Raw genomic sequence first — 18,479 nt, 5'->3', positions numbered from 1 at the left:
AGTTCTTGAAATAATGCATTTCAAAGATACCAAGGTACCTTAGCAACCGCATAACAACACCCTAGCAACCGCCTAGAATACCCTAGCAGCCACTCTGATCTATCTATCTATCTATCTATCTATCTATCTATCTATCTATCTATCTATCTATCTATCTATCTATCTATCTATCTATCTATCTATCTATCTATCTATCTATCTATCTATCTCTGACAGACTGTATTTGCCTTTAAAACATTCAAAATTTAAGCTTTTAAAACTACCTTAAACTTCAAACTATTTCAGACTGCAAACCATTAAACGTAAAGCATTTTTTAAACTTCTTAAACTTTTCAAACTTTCTGGTCCAGCTTTCTAAAGCCAACTTAACATTTGTCTTGACAAACTTTTTTTATCTAGTTTAAACCATAACATTTCAAAGTAATGGATTTCAAAGATATTCATTCATTCATTCATTCATTCTTTCTTTCTTTCTTTCTTTATTTCTTTCTTAAAATGATCCAAATTGCTGCCTGTAAATAATAGTGACAACCTTAAATTCTTGAAAAGTCATAGATTTCAAAGGAATTTTGTCTATTTAGTTGGTTAGCTGGCTGAAGGTTAGCTTTTATCTCTTTAAAATGATTCACAAACCACTAGAAAATGGCAATTCTTCCGTTACTTGGGTGTATACTTGTTGACATTAATTGAAATATCCTGTTAGAATATTTAGATAAACTGGATCCATTGCATTAAATCGTCAGGTCTGGTATTGTGCCAGTGTTGTTTCCATTTCTGTCTGTGTGTTGTGTGTTTCCGGCTGGTGTTATAAACCTCACTGGGCCACTGATCGATGCTGTCACTGCCCTTAGATGTCGGCATCAAAGCCTGTGAGCTAAGCAGTGAACAAAGATAGACTTAATGCGAGTTTAATTAGGAGAAAGAGAGAAAGAAACTGAAGGGAGGGAGAGCCCCATCTCTTTAAGCCTTTCCCACAAGCCATGATTCATCAGTGTTTTGATGTGCATCTGAGCTTCTGTCCCCTTTAGCTGGTCTTTAACGTAAAACAGCTTTCAGCTTCACGCAGATGAATCGAAAGGAGCGATGCTGGTTCTCTGAGAGGTATCAGTTACCCTGTTTCATGACGTGATGTGGTTAAGTGTTTTGAACTTGTGTGTTTAGTATAGGAGGGTCTGCCCGACGTGTTTCCAAAGCATTGTTCCTCCACCCTTTGCATTAACCGGACCTTCCATTCTGTCAACCGAAAGATATCCACATTAGCAAAGAAGAACAAGTCATCCACGTCCATTATGGATGTATAAATATCACAGCAGACACAGAACCCGGCCCAGTTTGATTTCCACTCGGGAGCAGTGCTTGCATCATCAGCGTCGGATGGATCAGCATAAAGCAGTGCAGGCTGCTGGTTTGGTGAAGAGGGAAAATCAATGTTATTGAGTCAGCTTGCTAACCCCCCTTCAGGCTATGATTCATGCCCTGTGCTTCCTGCACTGGCATATGATGGCATATGGCTCTTTTGATTCTTGTCTGCATTCATGTTGGCCTTAAAATGAGTATTCTGTCATCGTTTGCTCACCATCATGTCAATCCAAACTGGCAAGACTGACTGGAGCACAAAAATAGATGTTTTAAAGAATGTAGGCATACTTTAAAGCTCCAATGGAACAAAAAGCATCATAAATGTATCCATCTTGCACTCTACAAGTTCCAAATAGATGAAAAATTATATGGGTTTGAAACAGCAGGTTTATTAGTGGCTTAGCTGGATTTGAAATTAACACCAAACATGATTTATAAATAAAAACTGGACAGCTGGCCAAATATAAGACTGGAAAAATAAAATATGTCGTGACGTTATGAAAATTTAATTTTCTTTCCCCTCAACACTGAGAAACTTTGGTGTAGAAATCATCACATGCAGAAGAAAAATAAGATATAATGGCCATTAATTAACAATTAGTTCCCAAAACATTCATTTATGGTCACATTTTATTCATTCGTTTCAGCATTTTGGTTAAATCATGGCCTCATTACTTTGTGCTAATTTGTTCCATCGTTTTAGGTGAATCGTGGCTATGTTGAACTAATTTGACATGGCCATGATTTACAATGAAGCAAATTAGTCCAACCATTAGGCCATGATTTTACAAAAGGGAGGGAACATACTGATAAGTTTGAATTGATGATAGTTGGACATTTTGTTCTACAACAAGGGTGTCCAATCCTGTTCCTGGAGGGCCAGTGTGCTACAGGTTATTAGCTCCAACTATCTCCAAAACTCTCCCTGGAAGTTTCTAGTGCATCTAAAGACCTTGATTAGCTGGTTCAGGTGTTTAAATAAGGTTTGGAGTTAAACTCTGCAGGACAGTGGTCCGGGAACAGGTTTGTACACCCTTATTCCACAACATAAATTCCACATCCTCATACTGAACACACATTTTGAAATAAATTTATTTATAATTTAAATGTAATTGATTTAGAAATGTATTACATTTAATTTAATATGTACTTTTTTAGTAACTTCCTCGGTGTAAGTGTGTAGTTTATGTAATGCAACAAAAACGTCTAATTATTGTCAAGTTATGTTTACCACAGACCTTATATTGCTCAGGAAAAAAAAAACAAAGGAAAATCTCAAAGTAACTTGTGGCGAATTAGTCTTCAGCTGCAGGACACTATATCGAATTTTTTCCCCATGTCATGTGCATCCTAGTTTTTAATGTTTTCATGTTTTTCAATACAATATGAACACAATAAGTACATTGTGCTTATTTCTGATTTAAATCTATAGTAGTTAAGACCACTTAATATAAATAAATAAAACAAAAGATGAAGAGGTCTGTGATGGCATTTGGTGAACGTGAAGTTCTTTGTTTTTCTCGAGTTAGTTTGTATGGAATGAAGACTGGAGGCTGTGTTAAGTGTTTGTCCAACTATTGAATTACCCAACACAAAGTCGACAGTGTGGCTTTGGCAGAAGTTCATCCCGTCGCAGGAGTAAAGTGTTTGAAATTTACGGCTGTTGTTTTTGACTTGATTCCCACACAGACCTCAGAATGGCAGGAACTGAAAGAGGCTTATATGTGCGATTATGTAGTTCCAGTGTTTTTACAGACTTTCTGTCATCTTTATTTCCTCTTCAAGGCATACGGAAATCTGTGTGTTGTTAATTTTACCGTCACTGAAGCACTGGTGAGCTATTTTAATCTTCCAATCTCTGTGCGCTACTTCAAAAGCATAAGCCAGAAATAGAAGCCGTGCTGTTTCCGCTTAAGCTGATGAGAACAATCCTCGAGGAACATTTTAAATGGTGTCCAAACAAATCACCCTGCTGTGTTCCAAGAGGATATTTGGTAGAAGAGATTCTGAGTGATAGCATTTATATGGAAATTCAACAACCAAAGTGGCTTAAATGCTATAAAAAGGCCAAATGTGCAGCACTTTATGGTCTGAAGGACACACTAGTACTCCTGTACACACTCACTCCTCTCTCTCTTACGCTCTGTCATTGTCCTTTTCTCTGGGTCAAGTGACTAATTTAATATGAGTCAGACAGGAATACTCATCAAATGTGGCCCACACTCTGAGCGTTTTGTATAAGAAGCTCATAGAAGACAAAATTTAGCATCTGAAAAGATTTCAAAGTTTTCATGATCATGTCATAATCAGTTCCAAAAAAATGTTATAAAGGCTGAAAACTTTACATATACATGAGCAGGGGAGGACCTAACCAATAAGTGAGGTAAGCAGCTCCTTATGGCCCCAGGGAATCACGGGGCCCCATCTGATATTGGCAAACAGATTTTGCAAACATTCCTGAGTGTATTTGTGTTTGAGGTTTCTATTTTCAAAGTCTTTTTGCTGCGTTAAACTCTAGATGGTACAGGTTGATGGGTTGTTAACTCAAATTGATGATATTCACAGCTACTTGGCACAAGGTGACACATGTTTCATTTACAGCTAATGAGCTTACTGATTTACTTTTAAATGGCTGGTTAGCGTTCACTAGAGTTCCTCTGAAACCCTCCACCTTCCCCAGCTCCACCTGTATAGATCGGCCATGGGGTTATTTTATAAGCTTTTTGTGCAGCAGCAGTATGTCTTAAATACTCACAGCACCGTATCAGCTTATAAATTGGCAGTAGCAAGTTCCTGTACTTGCTTTGTACTTTCTTACAGTACTAACGCATTAGAGCATGTAGCAAGATTGGCTTGTTAAAGTGACTTTGTTTTGTAAGCAGCGACAGAATAAAAACTCATGTAATTGTGTTGCAACTCATGTAGCTCATGTGAAGTTTATCTGGTTACTGTGGAAATAAGGAGTCTGTTCTGCCCTTTTGGGGTTGTTTGGCATTCGGGAGAGGGTCCCACAGAATCTCATGTTTGGCTTGTTGGTTGTGTGGTGTTTGATTATTTGTTAAATATAACAAACAATAATGTGTCTGATATGTCCTAATTGTTGCATTCCTTCTGGTACATTTATGGAAATTTCTGCTTCTCTGTCTGTTCCAGTGAGGACGTGTGTAAGAGGGGTTTCACTGTGATTATTGATATGCGTGGCTCTAAGTGGGACCTTATAAAGCCATTACTGAAGACCCTGCAGGAAGCGTTTCCAGCTGAGATCTGCGTAGCTCTTATCATCAAACCAGACAACTTCTGGCAGAAACAGAAGACCAACTTTGGCAGTGCCAAGTTCACTTTTGAGGTAAAAATGCAGTTATTGAGTAGCTGTCTAATCCTCTTATCCTCTCTCTCATAGTGAACATACTGCAGACTGTTATAATTCATTTATGGCTCACATCAAACAACAGGCAGGCTGTCCTTACCTTCACCCTAAACTGACGTGTCTGTTTCTACCTTCTCGCTGACAGACTAGCATGGTGTCTGTGGAGGGGTTGACCAGACTCGTGGACCCGTCTCAGTTAACAGAGGACTTTGATGGATCTCTGGAATATAATCATGAGGAATGGATCGAGCTCCGGGTCGCTCTCGAGGAGTTCCTGGCCAGCGCCATTCACCTTCTCTCCCGCCTGGAAGATCTGCAGGAGATTCTGACTAAGAAAGAGTTCCCGGTGGATGTGGAGGGCTCTCGGAGACTCATCGATGAGCACACTCAGCTGAAGAAGAAGGTGATGAAGGCTCCCGTGGAAGAGCTGGACCATGAGGGCCAGAGACTCTTGCAGTGCATCCGCTCCAGTGATGGCTTCTCAGGGAGGAACTGTATTTCTGGAAGTGCCGACTTCCAGAGTGTGGTTCCGAAGATCGCCAGTCTGCTGGATAAACTCCACAGCACCAGACAGCACCTGCACCAGATGTGGCACCTAAGAAAACTGAAGCTGGATCAGTGTTTTCAGCTCAGATTGTTTGAGCAAGATGCAGAGAAGGTAAGTAAGCACTGGTTTAACCTGGTATGAGTTGACAAAATATGGCTGTTTACTGTGTAAATCAGTGAGTGTGTGAGCAAGTAATTGAGTAAGCAAGTAAGTAATTCAGTGACTGAGCGAGTAATTCAGTGGGTGAGTAAGTGAGTGAGTAATTAAATAAATAAATAAATAACAAGTAGTGAAATTGATTTAGGGGAAAATATACAGTTATGCTAAGGTATGCTTTACCCCCAAAACTGATTTATTGCACTTTTTTATGTATTTAAAATTGTTTTTGTTTTGTTTACAAAATGTATACTTGTCTTTGTAATAAGACTGACATTTAATGCAAACTGAGTTTGTTGCTGATAAAATTGATATAAATAGCAGTTGTCACTCTATATTTGCCATTAATTTGTCTTAAAAAGATGATATTTAAATGCTTAGATTAATGATCAAAGCTCTGTAGATTTAATTGTGGGGACGAAACATTTAATGCGATGAATGAAAGATGTATCATATTTTATACTCAGATTCAATAAAAAAAGTCGCTTTAGTCTGGTAAGTATTCATCTTGAGATATTACTAGCAATATAAAAGTTGTTCTTATATTTACTTTATAAAAATGATTAAAGAGTTCACAGCCACAAGACAGATGTCTAAAGGGGGACATTTTTAAATTATACTGAAATGCTTTTTTTTTTTTTTTTTTTTTTTGCTAAAAAAATCAATCAATCAGACGACAGCAGACATGTAGCAGATTGTGGGCAACAGTTTTTCCAGCAAAGTTCTGATCATGTTGATAGTGCAGAAGCCTTAGAAATTAGCGTTAAAAATGTAGGCTTTATAGGGTTAAAAGTGTGACCTCACACTAACTCCACCCACTTCATGATAGCAGTGAGTTTGAGATTAACGTTCAGAGATAAGGTGAAGGGCCGGAGGGGCCCCTCACAGGGGCCCGTCTGATGCTGAGTACATATAAGTGCTTTGTGTTGATGATTTCATTTCGCTCAGAGCGCAGGCGTTTATTTTTATCTCCCACACACCACCTTGTACTCGTCGCCAGTGAACATGATTGAATATCATTTGTCTGTCAATGTGCCAGACCTCCTTGTGTCAAAAGGCCAAGAGTGAGCAGTCATTCTGCTAATTAATACCTCTGTCCAACTTCTCTCAGAACGAGCCCAGACCTATTAGATTAAACCGGCCATTTAACGTAATAGGAATGCAGGCAGTCTGCTAAATTATCAATTACACTGACTCTCAGCTCTTATCTTGATTACAAGTGCAAGCACTAATTAAATATTTATTTAGGACTGTTATTCGGTATTGGAGGATACATTGTTTATAACTCATTGGAGGCCATGGCGGTGAAACATGTGGACAGAATTTTAATGACTTTGGTATTTGCATATTTGTTTATTATACATTATGGTGCATTGCCATCTATTAATTAAAGCATTCTTATGAATGAATTAATGCAATGCATAAAGCTTTGATGTGTAAAGTATGTACAGTTGCAACAGTATAAGATTTAGAATGGATTTGTGCATTAATTAGAAATAAAATTTGATTGTCTTATTGTTTGGGCTCCAGGTAAAAGAACTATTGTAGAAGACAGCTTTTAGAATTTAGAATTTTCTGCATAAATTAGTCATAAAATAAAATAATGCTAAAACTACTACTACTAATAATGGTAAACCCTAAAGGGATCACATACTTTTTCTTGCAACTGTATGTAGCCTATATGATGTCACAGGTGGGCATGGCAAACTCTGACATTGACAAAAAGCTATTTATGATGCAGATTGTGTTAGAAATGTTGCTAGACAAATGTTCTAGACAGTATAATCCTTTAAAAGGTCCTACGACTGATATCTGTGCTTTAGCGCAGCACATTATCAACACGTGGATTAATCTAAATTAGACGGGCTGTCATGGCAATACAGCAAACGTCCCAGCAAACCCCGCTGATTGTACAAAATAATCCTTCATTTTTCCTGCTAAAACACAGAACGCTGATAATCCAGCGATGTCTCCCTATATTAACACTCTTATCTAAATGGATTCCTTATCGTCTGTTGAAACAAAATGGTTAAGATTTGTACACTTGTCATTCTGTTATCTATCCTTAGCCTTAGTCTGTGTGTTTGATTAATTATGCATGCTGTCAAGTTAATAACAAACCCCCAACCGCGGTGGTATGTAAACTTTATAAAGGAATGGTGCAGGATTATTTGTAATGACCTTGTGTTCTCGTCTCTCTGTAGATGTTTGACTGGATCAGTCACAATAAGGAATTGTTTCTTCAGAGCCACACAGAGATCGGCGTGAGCTACCAGCATGCTGTGGAGCTGCAGACTCAACACAACCACTTTGCCATGAACTCCATGGTATGTCTGATGCTTGTGGAAGTCTTAAATGCCACTACTTCTTAACTTAAGGTTCAGAGAATTCATATGTTTTGTGTGAGTTGGCGATTTCATATGTATTTATACCAAATACCAATTCTCTAAATCATAAAATACACTACTTAAGATCTGTCACAAGAGTGTGTCGTTCATACCATTTAAAGGGATAGTTTGCGGAAAAATTTAAATTCTGTCATCATTTATTCAGTTTTAAGCCTTGCACTCGTTGAAACTTCTCATCATATTTTTCCATGCATTGAAAAGACACACAACCAAAATTTTCAAGCTTCAAAAAGTTTATAAATACTCTGTAAAAGTAATCCAAATTAAATGAGTGGAATTCTCCAAATCTTCAGAAGAGACACAATCATCTTATTAATGTCAGCTTACATGTGCTTGCTTTTTCATACAAGAATCAAGCATGTGTATCAAGCAAACACATCATTTGGGCTTCTTTTTAATATATTGGTAAGTTCAAGTCATGTTGGAAAGATCTTTTTACGCATGAGTTGAATGAACATGAACGTCACCACAAAGTCATAATTATGAGTTTCTGAGTTGGGGATGTGTCAAAATTACTTGAAAAATAGTGATTTATTTTACTTTTATAGTAAACAAAAATGCATGTACAAATTATAATAGTATTAGTATTGGACAATTATGTTGTAGAAAGATTTTTTAAATTATTTATTTTTTTTATTTTTTTACAGCACCTTCATAAAAAGAACAAAATATAAAAAAGCTAAAAGCACACCTAATGCACATTCTTTATTAATCATTTTGTAGATGTAGAGTTAAAAAATCTCTCTATAATTTCATCTCCCCTGATTGACTTGAAAGCACCAAATGTATATGCATTGATCAGTGTTTATATATGAATAAAAATAAAACCCTGAAGTAATTCTATTTATTAAATAACGCGATTGCACAACAGCGTTTTAGTGCCACGTAAAAAAAATATATATATATATATATATATATATATATTATATATAATATTTTTAAATAAATCTAAGATTATGAGATTAATGTTGAAGAAATTACGAGACTAAAGTTGAAATATTACGAGAATAAAGTCTAAATGTTTTGAGAATAAAGATTAAAGTTATAATATTTTGAGAGTATATTTTAGCCTTTTGCACATGTCCCGGATTGGGAGCACCGGGAGATGTTCCAAAGTCTCAGCTTTCAAAATCTGTTAGTTTTATAGCGAAACACAAACAATATATTACAATAATGTTTTTTTTTTGTTTGTTTGTTTTTTTCACGCTCTTTAATGTGGCATGACAGATCGCTGTATTCACTTCAGTTTAAGCGGCATGTGAGTCATGTGAGACATTATTTTTATTATAAATTAAGATGTTTTTTCATGCCTTCTGATGTTCCTTCACTTTTATCTTGCTATAAACTTGAAATAAAGAGGAAAAACACATTTATAAGCTGAGCTGTGTTATATTAAAATCAACAAAGCAACAAATTATTGTGATTACTGGGTGGCTGGTGTGCTTCAAATAATAAATGAAGATTTTAAATATTATGTCTAATCATTTACTGTATTATACCATGAATAAAACAGCTTGTGAATAGTCACTTACATGTAATAGCCTACAGGCTACCTCAGAAAAGAAAACAATATAACTTATGTTAACGAGTTGGAGACCACTTCAACTTTCAGAAAGTTTTATTAATTAAATAGGCTAAATGTGAGGAATAAAAGTTTGGACGCCACAGACGTTTTTGCGAAGTAGGACACATAATTCACTACAAATTTGGAACTTTCACAAAGAAAACAGTAAGCTATACTTTAATGAATTGTTTCACATAAATACAGCAATCTGATCATTAAAGAGCTTGAAAAACACATTATTGTAAAACACATACTTTGTGTTTCGCTATAAAACTGATTTTGAAAGCTGAGACTTCTATTAAAAGTAGGCCTACCAAAAGCACAAAGCTTATTGCTGTTGAGTGGCTGGCGCACTACAAATCATGAATGCAATGTAAGACCGTCCCCGCGAGTATGACAAATGGTATCATTTCTGCTAATAATCCCACAAATATTTGTAGTGTATTAAAAAAGGGTTAAATAAGAGAGCTACAGCGACCCCCATAGGAATGTCAATTGGGTGTGTGAGCTGATGTTAAGATAAAAAGTTGTTCCTGTTCTGTTCAGTCTGTTAATAAATATCATATTCTTCATATTATGCTGTTTCCGCGAGTCCTTAAAACTGACTCTTCGTCATCCCAGTAAGATGATGCGGCTGCTCAGACCCAACAATATTCAAATAAATTCCGGTGGCCTGGCAATTTCTCCCAGGGCTCTTTAATTTCTACGATTTAAATTCTCGAAACATTCCGACTTTATTCTTAAAACTTTTCGACTTTATTCTCGTAATAATTTGAGAATAAAGTCGAAATATTACGAGAATAAAGTCGAAATGTTTAGACTTTATTCTCATAATATTTTGACTTTATTGTCAAAACATTTAAAATTTATTTCACGTAATATTTCGACTTTATTCTCTAAATATTTTGACTTTTTTCGTAGTATTTCGATTTTATTCTTGAAACAGTTCGACTATATTCTCAAAACATTTCGACTTTATTCTCGTAATATTTCCACATTATTCTCGAAAAATTTCCACTTTATTCTTGTAATATTTTGACTTTATTCCCAAAATATTTTGACTTTATTCTCGTAATTTCGACGTAATTCTCGAAATATTACAACTTTAATCTCGTAATCGTAGATTTTTTATTTATTTATTTTTTTACGTGGCACTAAAACGCCGTCGTACGATTGTGTCTCTTTTAAAGAAGGATTAAACCGTTTGATTCATATGGGTTATATTCACAATGTTTATATGAACATTTCAAAGCTTTTTGGTTGTGTGGACTTTCAATGGATGGACAAAAGTGATGAGAGAATATTAAAAATAGCATCATTTGTGGTCCAAAGATGAATGAAAGTCTTATGGGTTTGAAACAACACTAGGGCGTGTAAATGATGATAGAATCTTAATTTTTGATTGTCCCTTCAGGAGGGTGGCTGAGCTGGTCCACCAGTTTCCCACAATCATAGCAAATGTTGTCCACTAGCCTTTATGCAACTTATTCAGCGTGATTGGTTCTCTGATGCTCACAGTATGTTGTGAAGCTCCTTGATCAGAGAGCTGTCTTCTGCTCAGCTAGCCAGGATTCCTACCACTTTAATCAACCTCCCAATCATCTGAGCTCAGACACAAACACACTCCTCTTCTTTATCCCAGCACGACTGTTGTTTTATGCCTCATTAAGCTATGATTCCAATATGAGTGCGTTTGTGTTCACAGTGTCATTAATCTGATCAGGTTAAATGAAAGGCTTGCTCTTTTGTTATTAACACGTTTAAATGGCTATAGTTCAGACTCTGAATTCTAATTGGATAAGAAGCTTTTGAAGCTATATACACACTGTCATTCAAAAGTTTGAGAAACAGTATAATTTTTAACGTTTTTATTTGATAAAAAATATTGAAAAAAGTGTAATATTGTGAAATGTTGCAATTTATTATTGTGATGCAGAGCTGAATTGTCATCTTTTAAATTAGACATCTTTTGTAACAATATACACATAAAAGAACTTCTAGTAACACTTTATTTAAAAGTGTCCTTGTAACACATTACATGTACTTACTAATATAATAACAATTATTATGCATAATTACATGCAAGTAACCCTAAGACAAGCCCTAATCCTAACCATATACTAAGTACATTTGGTTAATTAATATTACTCAGATCTTAAATGTATAATTACACTTTAAAAAGGACACCTTACAAAAAGTGTAACCATACTTTTTTCTTTCTTTTTTTCTTTTTTTAAGAAATTAATATTTTTAATGTTTAATTGATAAAGTGATAGTAAAGACTTTTATTGTTAGAAAAGATGTATATTTTAAGTAAATGGTGTTCTTTTTTACTTTTTGTTGATCAGAGAGTCCTTAGTGTCACAGATAAATATCAAGCATCGCAACTGTTTCCAACATTGATAATAAATCAGCACATTAGAATGATTTCTGAAGGATCATGTGACACTGAAGACTGAAGTAATGTTGAGGGAATAAATGTAATTTTTTAAAATATATTCAGATAGAAAAAAGTTATTTTAAATTGCAATAATATTTCACAGTATTATATTACTGACATGACAAGTTGGATTCTCGCTAGTTTATATGACTTACTCTTCTGCAGTGTTTGTTTATGTTACGATGCTGTCTGATCTCATGTTTCCCAGAATGCATATGTGAACATAAACCGCATCATGTCGGTGGCGTCACGGCTGTCGGAGGCGGGTCACTACGCGTCTCAGCAGATCAAACAGATCAGCACGCAGCTCGATCAGGAGTGGAAGAGCTTCGCCGCTGCTCTCGATGAACGCAGCACCATCCTCGCCATGTCTGCCGTCTTCCATCAGAAATCCGAGCAGGTGCCTGATTTCTTATTTATCATCTGTAGCTCTCAGAACATGCAAATGCTGTTAAAAACCCTGGTGGCAGTGGTGTAGTAGTTTCTAATGGCCTGTGTCTGTGCAGTTTCTGTCTGGTGTGGAAGCGTGGTGTAAGATGTGCAGTGAGGGCGGGCTGCCGTCAGAGATGCAGGATCTGGAACTGGCCATTCATCACCATCAGACGCTATATGAACAAGTCACTCAAGCTTATACAGAGGTGAGAACTCAGATCTGCACGATATCCTGTGTCTGAATTTACCCCCGATTTAGGCTGTTTAGCAGATGCACTTCCTAACATCTGATTTCCTTTTAGAAAACATGCCAAAAAAATTACAGAAATATGTTGAATGACACAAACTGAATTCATTCATTCATTCATTCATTCATTCTTTTGCCTGTTTTAATCTTTAATTAGATTGCAATAAATCAAATATTGGAATTCTTGGGAGAAAAGTGAATGCGTGTTATTATAAAATATGTTATATTTGAAAAGCATTTAGTTTGAAAAATAGTTTGGTAAATTCATAATTTGATGGTTAACAACATAGATAAACACCACTGTATTAAAGGGATAGTTCACCCAAAAATTTTAATTATGTTGTTAATTAAAAAATATTAATTAATTAAAATTAGTGTGTATTTATATTGCATCTACTAATAATTAGATATGAATAATTTTTTACCAATGCAAATATGTTTGCAAATGTCAACTTGTATCAAATGCACAACTTTTTTTAAACAACACCAATTTGAAAGGACAGTTAAAAGGATGGTTCATCCAAAAAAAAAAAATTATGTCATTAATTACTCTCCCTCATGTCGTTCCAAACCCATATGATCTCCGTTCAGCTTTAGAACACAAATTAAGATATTTTTTGATGAATTCTGAGAGCTCTTTGACCCGCCCATGGACAGCAAGCATACTACCACAGTCAAGGTCCAGAAACGTAGCAAGAACATCAGTAAAATAGTCCATGTGACATCAGGGGTTCAACCATCATTTTAAAAAGCATTTATGAGAATGTTTTTTTTTGCACAAAGAAAAAAAAATGACTTTATGCAACAATTTGTCTCCTGCGCGTCAACCTAAAAGGGCCATTTTGGAGAGTATCACATACGTAAACAAGGTATGTACGCGGATACATTGTTTTAATTCAGATCAAAGCATAAACAATTTAGACAACAAGAACAAGAACAGCATACTCAGTTTACGTTCAGTGGATACCCTCCAAAATGGCGCCAGGGAGGAGAAGAATTGCTGAATAAAGTCGTTATTTTTGTTTTCTTTGCGCACAAAAAGTATTCTCGTAGCTTCGTAACATTACAGTTGAACCCCTAATGGATTATTTTACCGATGTCCTTGCTGCGTTTCTGGACCTCAATTGTAGTAGTATGCTTGCTGACTATGGGAGGGTCAAATAGCTCTCGGAATTCACCAAAAATATTGTGTTCTGAAGATGAACGAAAGTCTTACGGGTTTGAAATGCCATGCAGGTGAGTAATCTATGACAGAATTATCATTTTTGGGTGAACTATCCCTTCAACTGTCCTTTCAGATAGGTGTTTCATATCATTGATATATTTTTTGTTGTTGTAAGTTTCATCTATTTGCATTGGTGCATCAGCAGTAACGATGCGATGCATCGATTTATACATAATTATTAGTAGATGCAATATAAATACACAATAGTTTTTGTGTCCAATATTTTACAAGTAGATTGATTTCTCCTCTCTAAACTGAGAGCCACATAGAATATAGATTAACATGGCTGTCTGTCTGAACCAAAGAAATAAAAGCGAACTACAGTATCTGTACCATTTTGAATTGCATAGCATCATTTTTTTTCCCCATTGCAACATATTATATTAAATCGCATTGTGTTGAATCGAATCGAAATCGGATCGCACTGCATCGTAATGGGGTGAATCACATCACGTGGGTAGCTGCTTCATATATAACTTAAATGTATTGTATCAGTGGCTATGCTATACTTTTTTAGATTTTATTTATTTTTATGTTTTATTTTAAGTGTTTAGTTATATTTTAAGTGTTTTCATCAACATAGACCACAATCACTCAGGTGTCGGTCGTGTCTAAAACTGTTTAGTCATGATGGAAAGTCTCTGTGCTTATGTTACATAATCAGCTTACAGCGGCACTAATGTTGTTTGAACTTAAAGAAATTAGTGAACCAGCCCTAATTAATCTGAAGACACAACAGGAAAACAATGCCATGATGTTGTTGTACTACTTGAGTCCACGGACCTCCACCCCTCAAACTCAGATTGTCCTGTACATGATTCAGTGTTCATCCTTGTGCTTCCAAGACCTCGATCATTTACCCATGACTCTGTTTATTGATCTGACATTAGAGAATGTGCTCTGTTTTAGATCTCATTTAAAACATAGCATCATTCATTGTCACATTGTCATATTGAGCTCAGTACACAATACAACATTAAGGTTAGTTTCACTCAATCAAATATGCACTGGGTTTCTGCTGGTCTCTCAGTTTCCAACAAATGGCAATGAGCAATGCTGAGTGAGTTACGTGCTTATGAATCATTTTTTAGTTGTTGTTCAGATCACAAACTGAGTACTTGGGTAGTTGTTTATCGCTTTAATAGTTATGTTTATCTCATTAAACACTAACACCTTCAGTATTGAAAAGATGACTGAAATGAACTGTTGAAATCCAATTTTATTTTAATTGTTTATACTTATTTTGAAAATGACAGCGTTTTAGTGCTACTTTAGGGAAAAGATCTAAAATTACAAGATTAGAATTTTAATATTTAAAAAAAATGAAATTAACACAATTAAAGGAAAATATTTAGAGAATAAGTCAAATTTACTGGAATAAAGTTGAAATATTTCGAGAATAAAGTCGAAATTATGAGAAAAAACTCTTACATTAATCTCACTATAATATAATAATCATTTAATTTTTATTTTATATATATATATTTTTTTTTTTTTTTACCATGGCACTAAAACACCGTTGTATTAGAAAGAGATCTTTGAATATGTGAAAATTACACAAACACACACACAATAGACCCCCTTTCACACTGAGTTTCGGATAATACATGGATAATGTGTCCCGGCAATTGTTCCCAGATCGTTAGATTTTGGTTCATTCACACTGCCAGTGATTTCCCGGAATATGTGCGTGCGTTCACACACAAGCCATGAAGATCCCGTAATGACACACAACATCAGGGTGTGACATGTAATGCACGAGTTGAAACACTAGGCATGTTAACTTTCACTTAAGCTGGCGAACGATCTCAGCTACAGCGCAGATAGTGAAAAACACTACAATTCAAAAGATTAGGGTCGGTAAGATTTTTAAAATGTTTTTGTGGTTTATGCCCACCAAGGCTGCATTTATTTGAACAAAAATACATTAAATATTGTGAAATGTTTTTACAATTGAAAATATTTTGTGTAAAATGTAATGCAGTTTTCAGGATTCTTTGAAGATTAGGAAGTTCAAAAGAACAACATGCATTTGAAATAGAAATAACCTGTAACATCATGATTGTCTTTACTATCACCTTTGCTCAGATCAACACATCCCTGCTGATTAATAGCTCTCATTTCTTTCTCTCTCTGCAGGTGAGTCAGGATGGAAAGGCTTTGCTGGACGTTCTTCAGCGGCCGCTGAGTCCCGGTAACTCAGAGTCTCTGACTGCAACTGCTAACTACTCTAAAGCTGTGCACTGTATTCTGGACGTGGTCCACGAGGTCCTGCATCACCAGAGACGTCTGGAGAGCATCTGGCAGCACCGTAAAGTCCGTCTGCATCAGAGACTGCAGCTCTGTGTCTTTCAGCAGGACGTCCAACAGGTAGATAAATGTTCACATATGTCTAGACTCTCTCACTAACTTGGAACTTAGAAACGGGAGTTTTGCATTGCAATGTACAGCAAACACTAAGCCACATACTGTAAATATGGCAAAATGATCTGATATACTGTATCAGTATACCATGGTATTACCGTCTGATGCCATAACTTTACCATGGTTCCACCCCAAAACTTTAAACATCACACAAAACTCAAATCTTACCTTTTCCAAATTATAAAATATATCCCCCCACCCATCCACCAAACAAACAAATAAAACCGTGAAAAAAAAGTCACATTTCTTTCCCAGCTGTTGACATTCACAGACATAACTGACTGTTTTTGTAACTTGTGTGTTTCCACATAAACTTTTGTGTATTTGACAGTTTAAGCGCAATAAGATATGAAAGAGAAGTTAGTTTAGTACTTGCATGCCATGTGACAGCCGCTTTCAGTGTGTGTGCTTCGGATGTGTGCGCTCAGAAGACCGTATATTGGTTAAAACGCATGATTTCAGCATGATAGACATAGTTATCAAAGGTACTAGCTGTAAAGGCACACCCATCGTTGAACAGGAGCTAATTTACATTTAAAGAGACATGCACGAAAACAGCATGTTTCTGCTTCCACTCAAAATAGGCATTTTCAAAATGATCTAATTAATTTTCTGTGGGGTATTTTGAGCTGAAACTTCACAGACATACCTCACTGGGGACACCTGAGACTTACATATTTTAAAAAGGGGCATACTAAGTCTCCTTTAATGAATAAAAAAATAGTTTTCATGTTTTTGTTCATCCATAATTTTAAAGTGCAGAATGATGAATGAGAAAATTTGTCAACACTTCACCATCAATTTGGAGATGTAGAGTTTTATACACAGCATACTGTATATTTTTTCTTTGAGTATGTTCAGTGTTGGATATATGCCCAGAGGAGCAGTTAATATCTCTCCATTAGCTTCTTTCAGCGGGTCTGTGGCAGCTCTGGGCCTGGATTCAGCTCAGGATTTATCAGGCCAAATCAAGATCTGAACCAGAACCAAAGAGCTAAAGAGCCAATGAGGCCAAACCCAGCCCAAACAGGGTCAGATTCAGGCCAGCCACAGGCCAAATGAAGGGCAAGGAGCAGCACAGATGATACCCTTCATTACACTGACCATAAAATGGACATTACTGCACTCCTATATCAGTTTCAGTCATTATGAGCACTGAACTGGTTGGCCTTTAGTCCTCTCTGTTCTCTCTTCTGAACCTTCTGACTCCAGATTGATAAAATTTTATGCACATGTAGTGTACTTAAAATTTTATAAGCATATATTTGAAAAAAAAAGTGCACTTAAAGAGAGCACACTTTCATGACTGTTTCTTAACACACTTTTAAACATGCACTTTGTAATAATCTTCAATTAAAGGTTTTACTTTTCCATTATGTTTAAATAATCTTCTGTTGTGCTTAAAAGAAGCACTTATTTTGATTCAATAATGTATTGAAAGTAAATATATTTCAAATGTACATTTGAAAACATTTTCAAAACATTTCGAACTTAAGTATACTATTTTAAAGTATATTGTTTCCAGTTCCTGCATAATAAAATATATATTACTGACAAATATTTATTTAAAACATTATTGTAAAACATATATCAATTTATATAAAAAAGAAAAAAAATATTACTAAAAATAAAACAAAACAGCGTTTTATTCTGTAGTTCTGTAGAAAACCCCATCTTTTTATTTCAACAGAACCCATGGATATAAGATAATATACATGTTTTTGTCTGCAAATGTTCAGACACAGTTGGTAATGATTATATCAAATTTATTTCTGTTCACTGCTTTGTAGATTTATCAAGGAAATAATGTAATTTTTCTATTGCATTCGATGAGTGTTTCAAGTCGAACTGTCCTGCTGATTGGTTAAAGCATCAGATTTTCTGATATGTGTCGAGTTAGATTTCACCCTTCAAATGCTGATCAGGTGAATCACGCTAAACACTTTAAACACAAACATACAGTACGGCTCTGATGAACCTGAATCATTGATTTGAATGAGATATCAACATACTGGATGTTTTCTGAAAGAGAGATTGTTATTATTACCCATATTTGGTGATGTTAGTTTGCCTCACACTGAAATGTTTGCAATTCTTGAGTAATGGAGGCTGAGAGATGGCCAAATGTCTTGAAGTGTGCAGTTAAATACAGGTAATGAGTAGGTTGTGTTATTTAGAGTAAATGAGCAGACCTCCCACACTCGTACACATACAAGTCCTGTTTGTGTACAAATGATACTAGTTGCAGTTAAAGGAATAGTTCACCACAAAAATGAGAATGTGCATCCTGAAAATCAAGCAGCAACCTCC

General features: G+C 35.6%; 1 protein-coding gene across 1 annotated transcript in view; it reads left to right on the top strand.

The window, feature by feature from the left end:
• The window catches only part of LOC109092547 (kalirin-like), a 190,673-nt gene that overhangs the window by 68,237 nt on the left and 103,957 nt on the right, over positions 1–18,479 (top strand). The window contains 6 exon segments of the mRNA XM_042730646.1: positions 4,513–4,705; positions 4,872–5,384; positions 7,634–7,756; positions 12,050–12,241; positions 12,348–12,479; positions 15,885–16,115. Of these exon segments, the coding sequence (XP_042586580.1) occupies positions 4,513–4,705; positions 4,872–5,384; positions 7,634–7,756; positions 12,050–12,241; positions 12,348–12,479; positions 15,885–16,115 (1,384 nt within the window).

The sequence above is a fragment of the Cyprinus carpio genome, chromosome B9, assembly GCF_018340385.1.
Source record: "Cyprinus carpio isolate SPL01 chromosome B9, ASM1834038v1, whole genome shotgun sequence".
NCBI lineage: Eukaryota > Metazoa > Chordata > Actinopteri > Cypriniformes > Cyprinidae > Cyprinus > Cyprinus carpio.
Note: the sequence above shows the minus strand (reverse complement) of the source record. Positions and strands in the feature narration are given on the sequence as shown.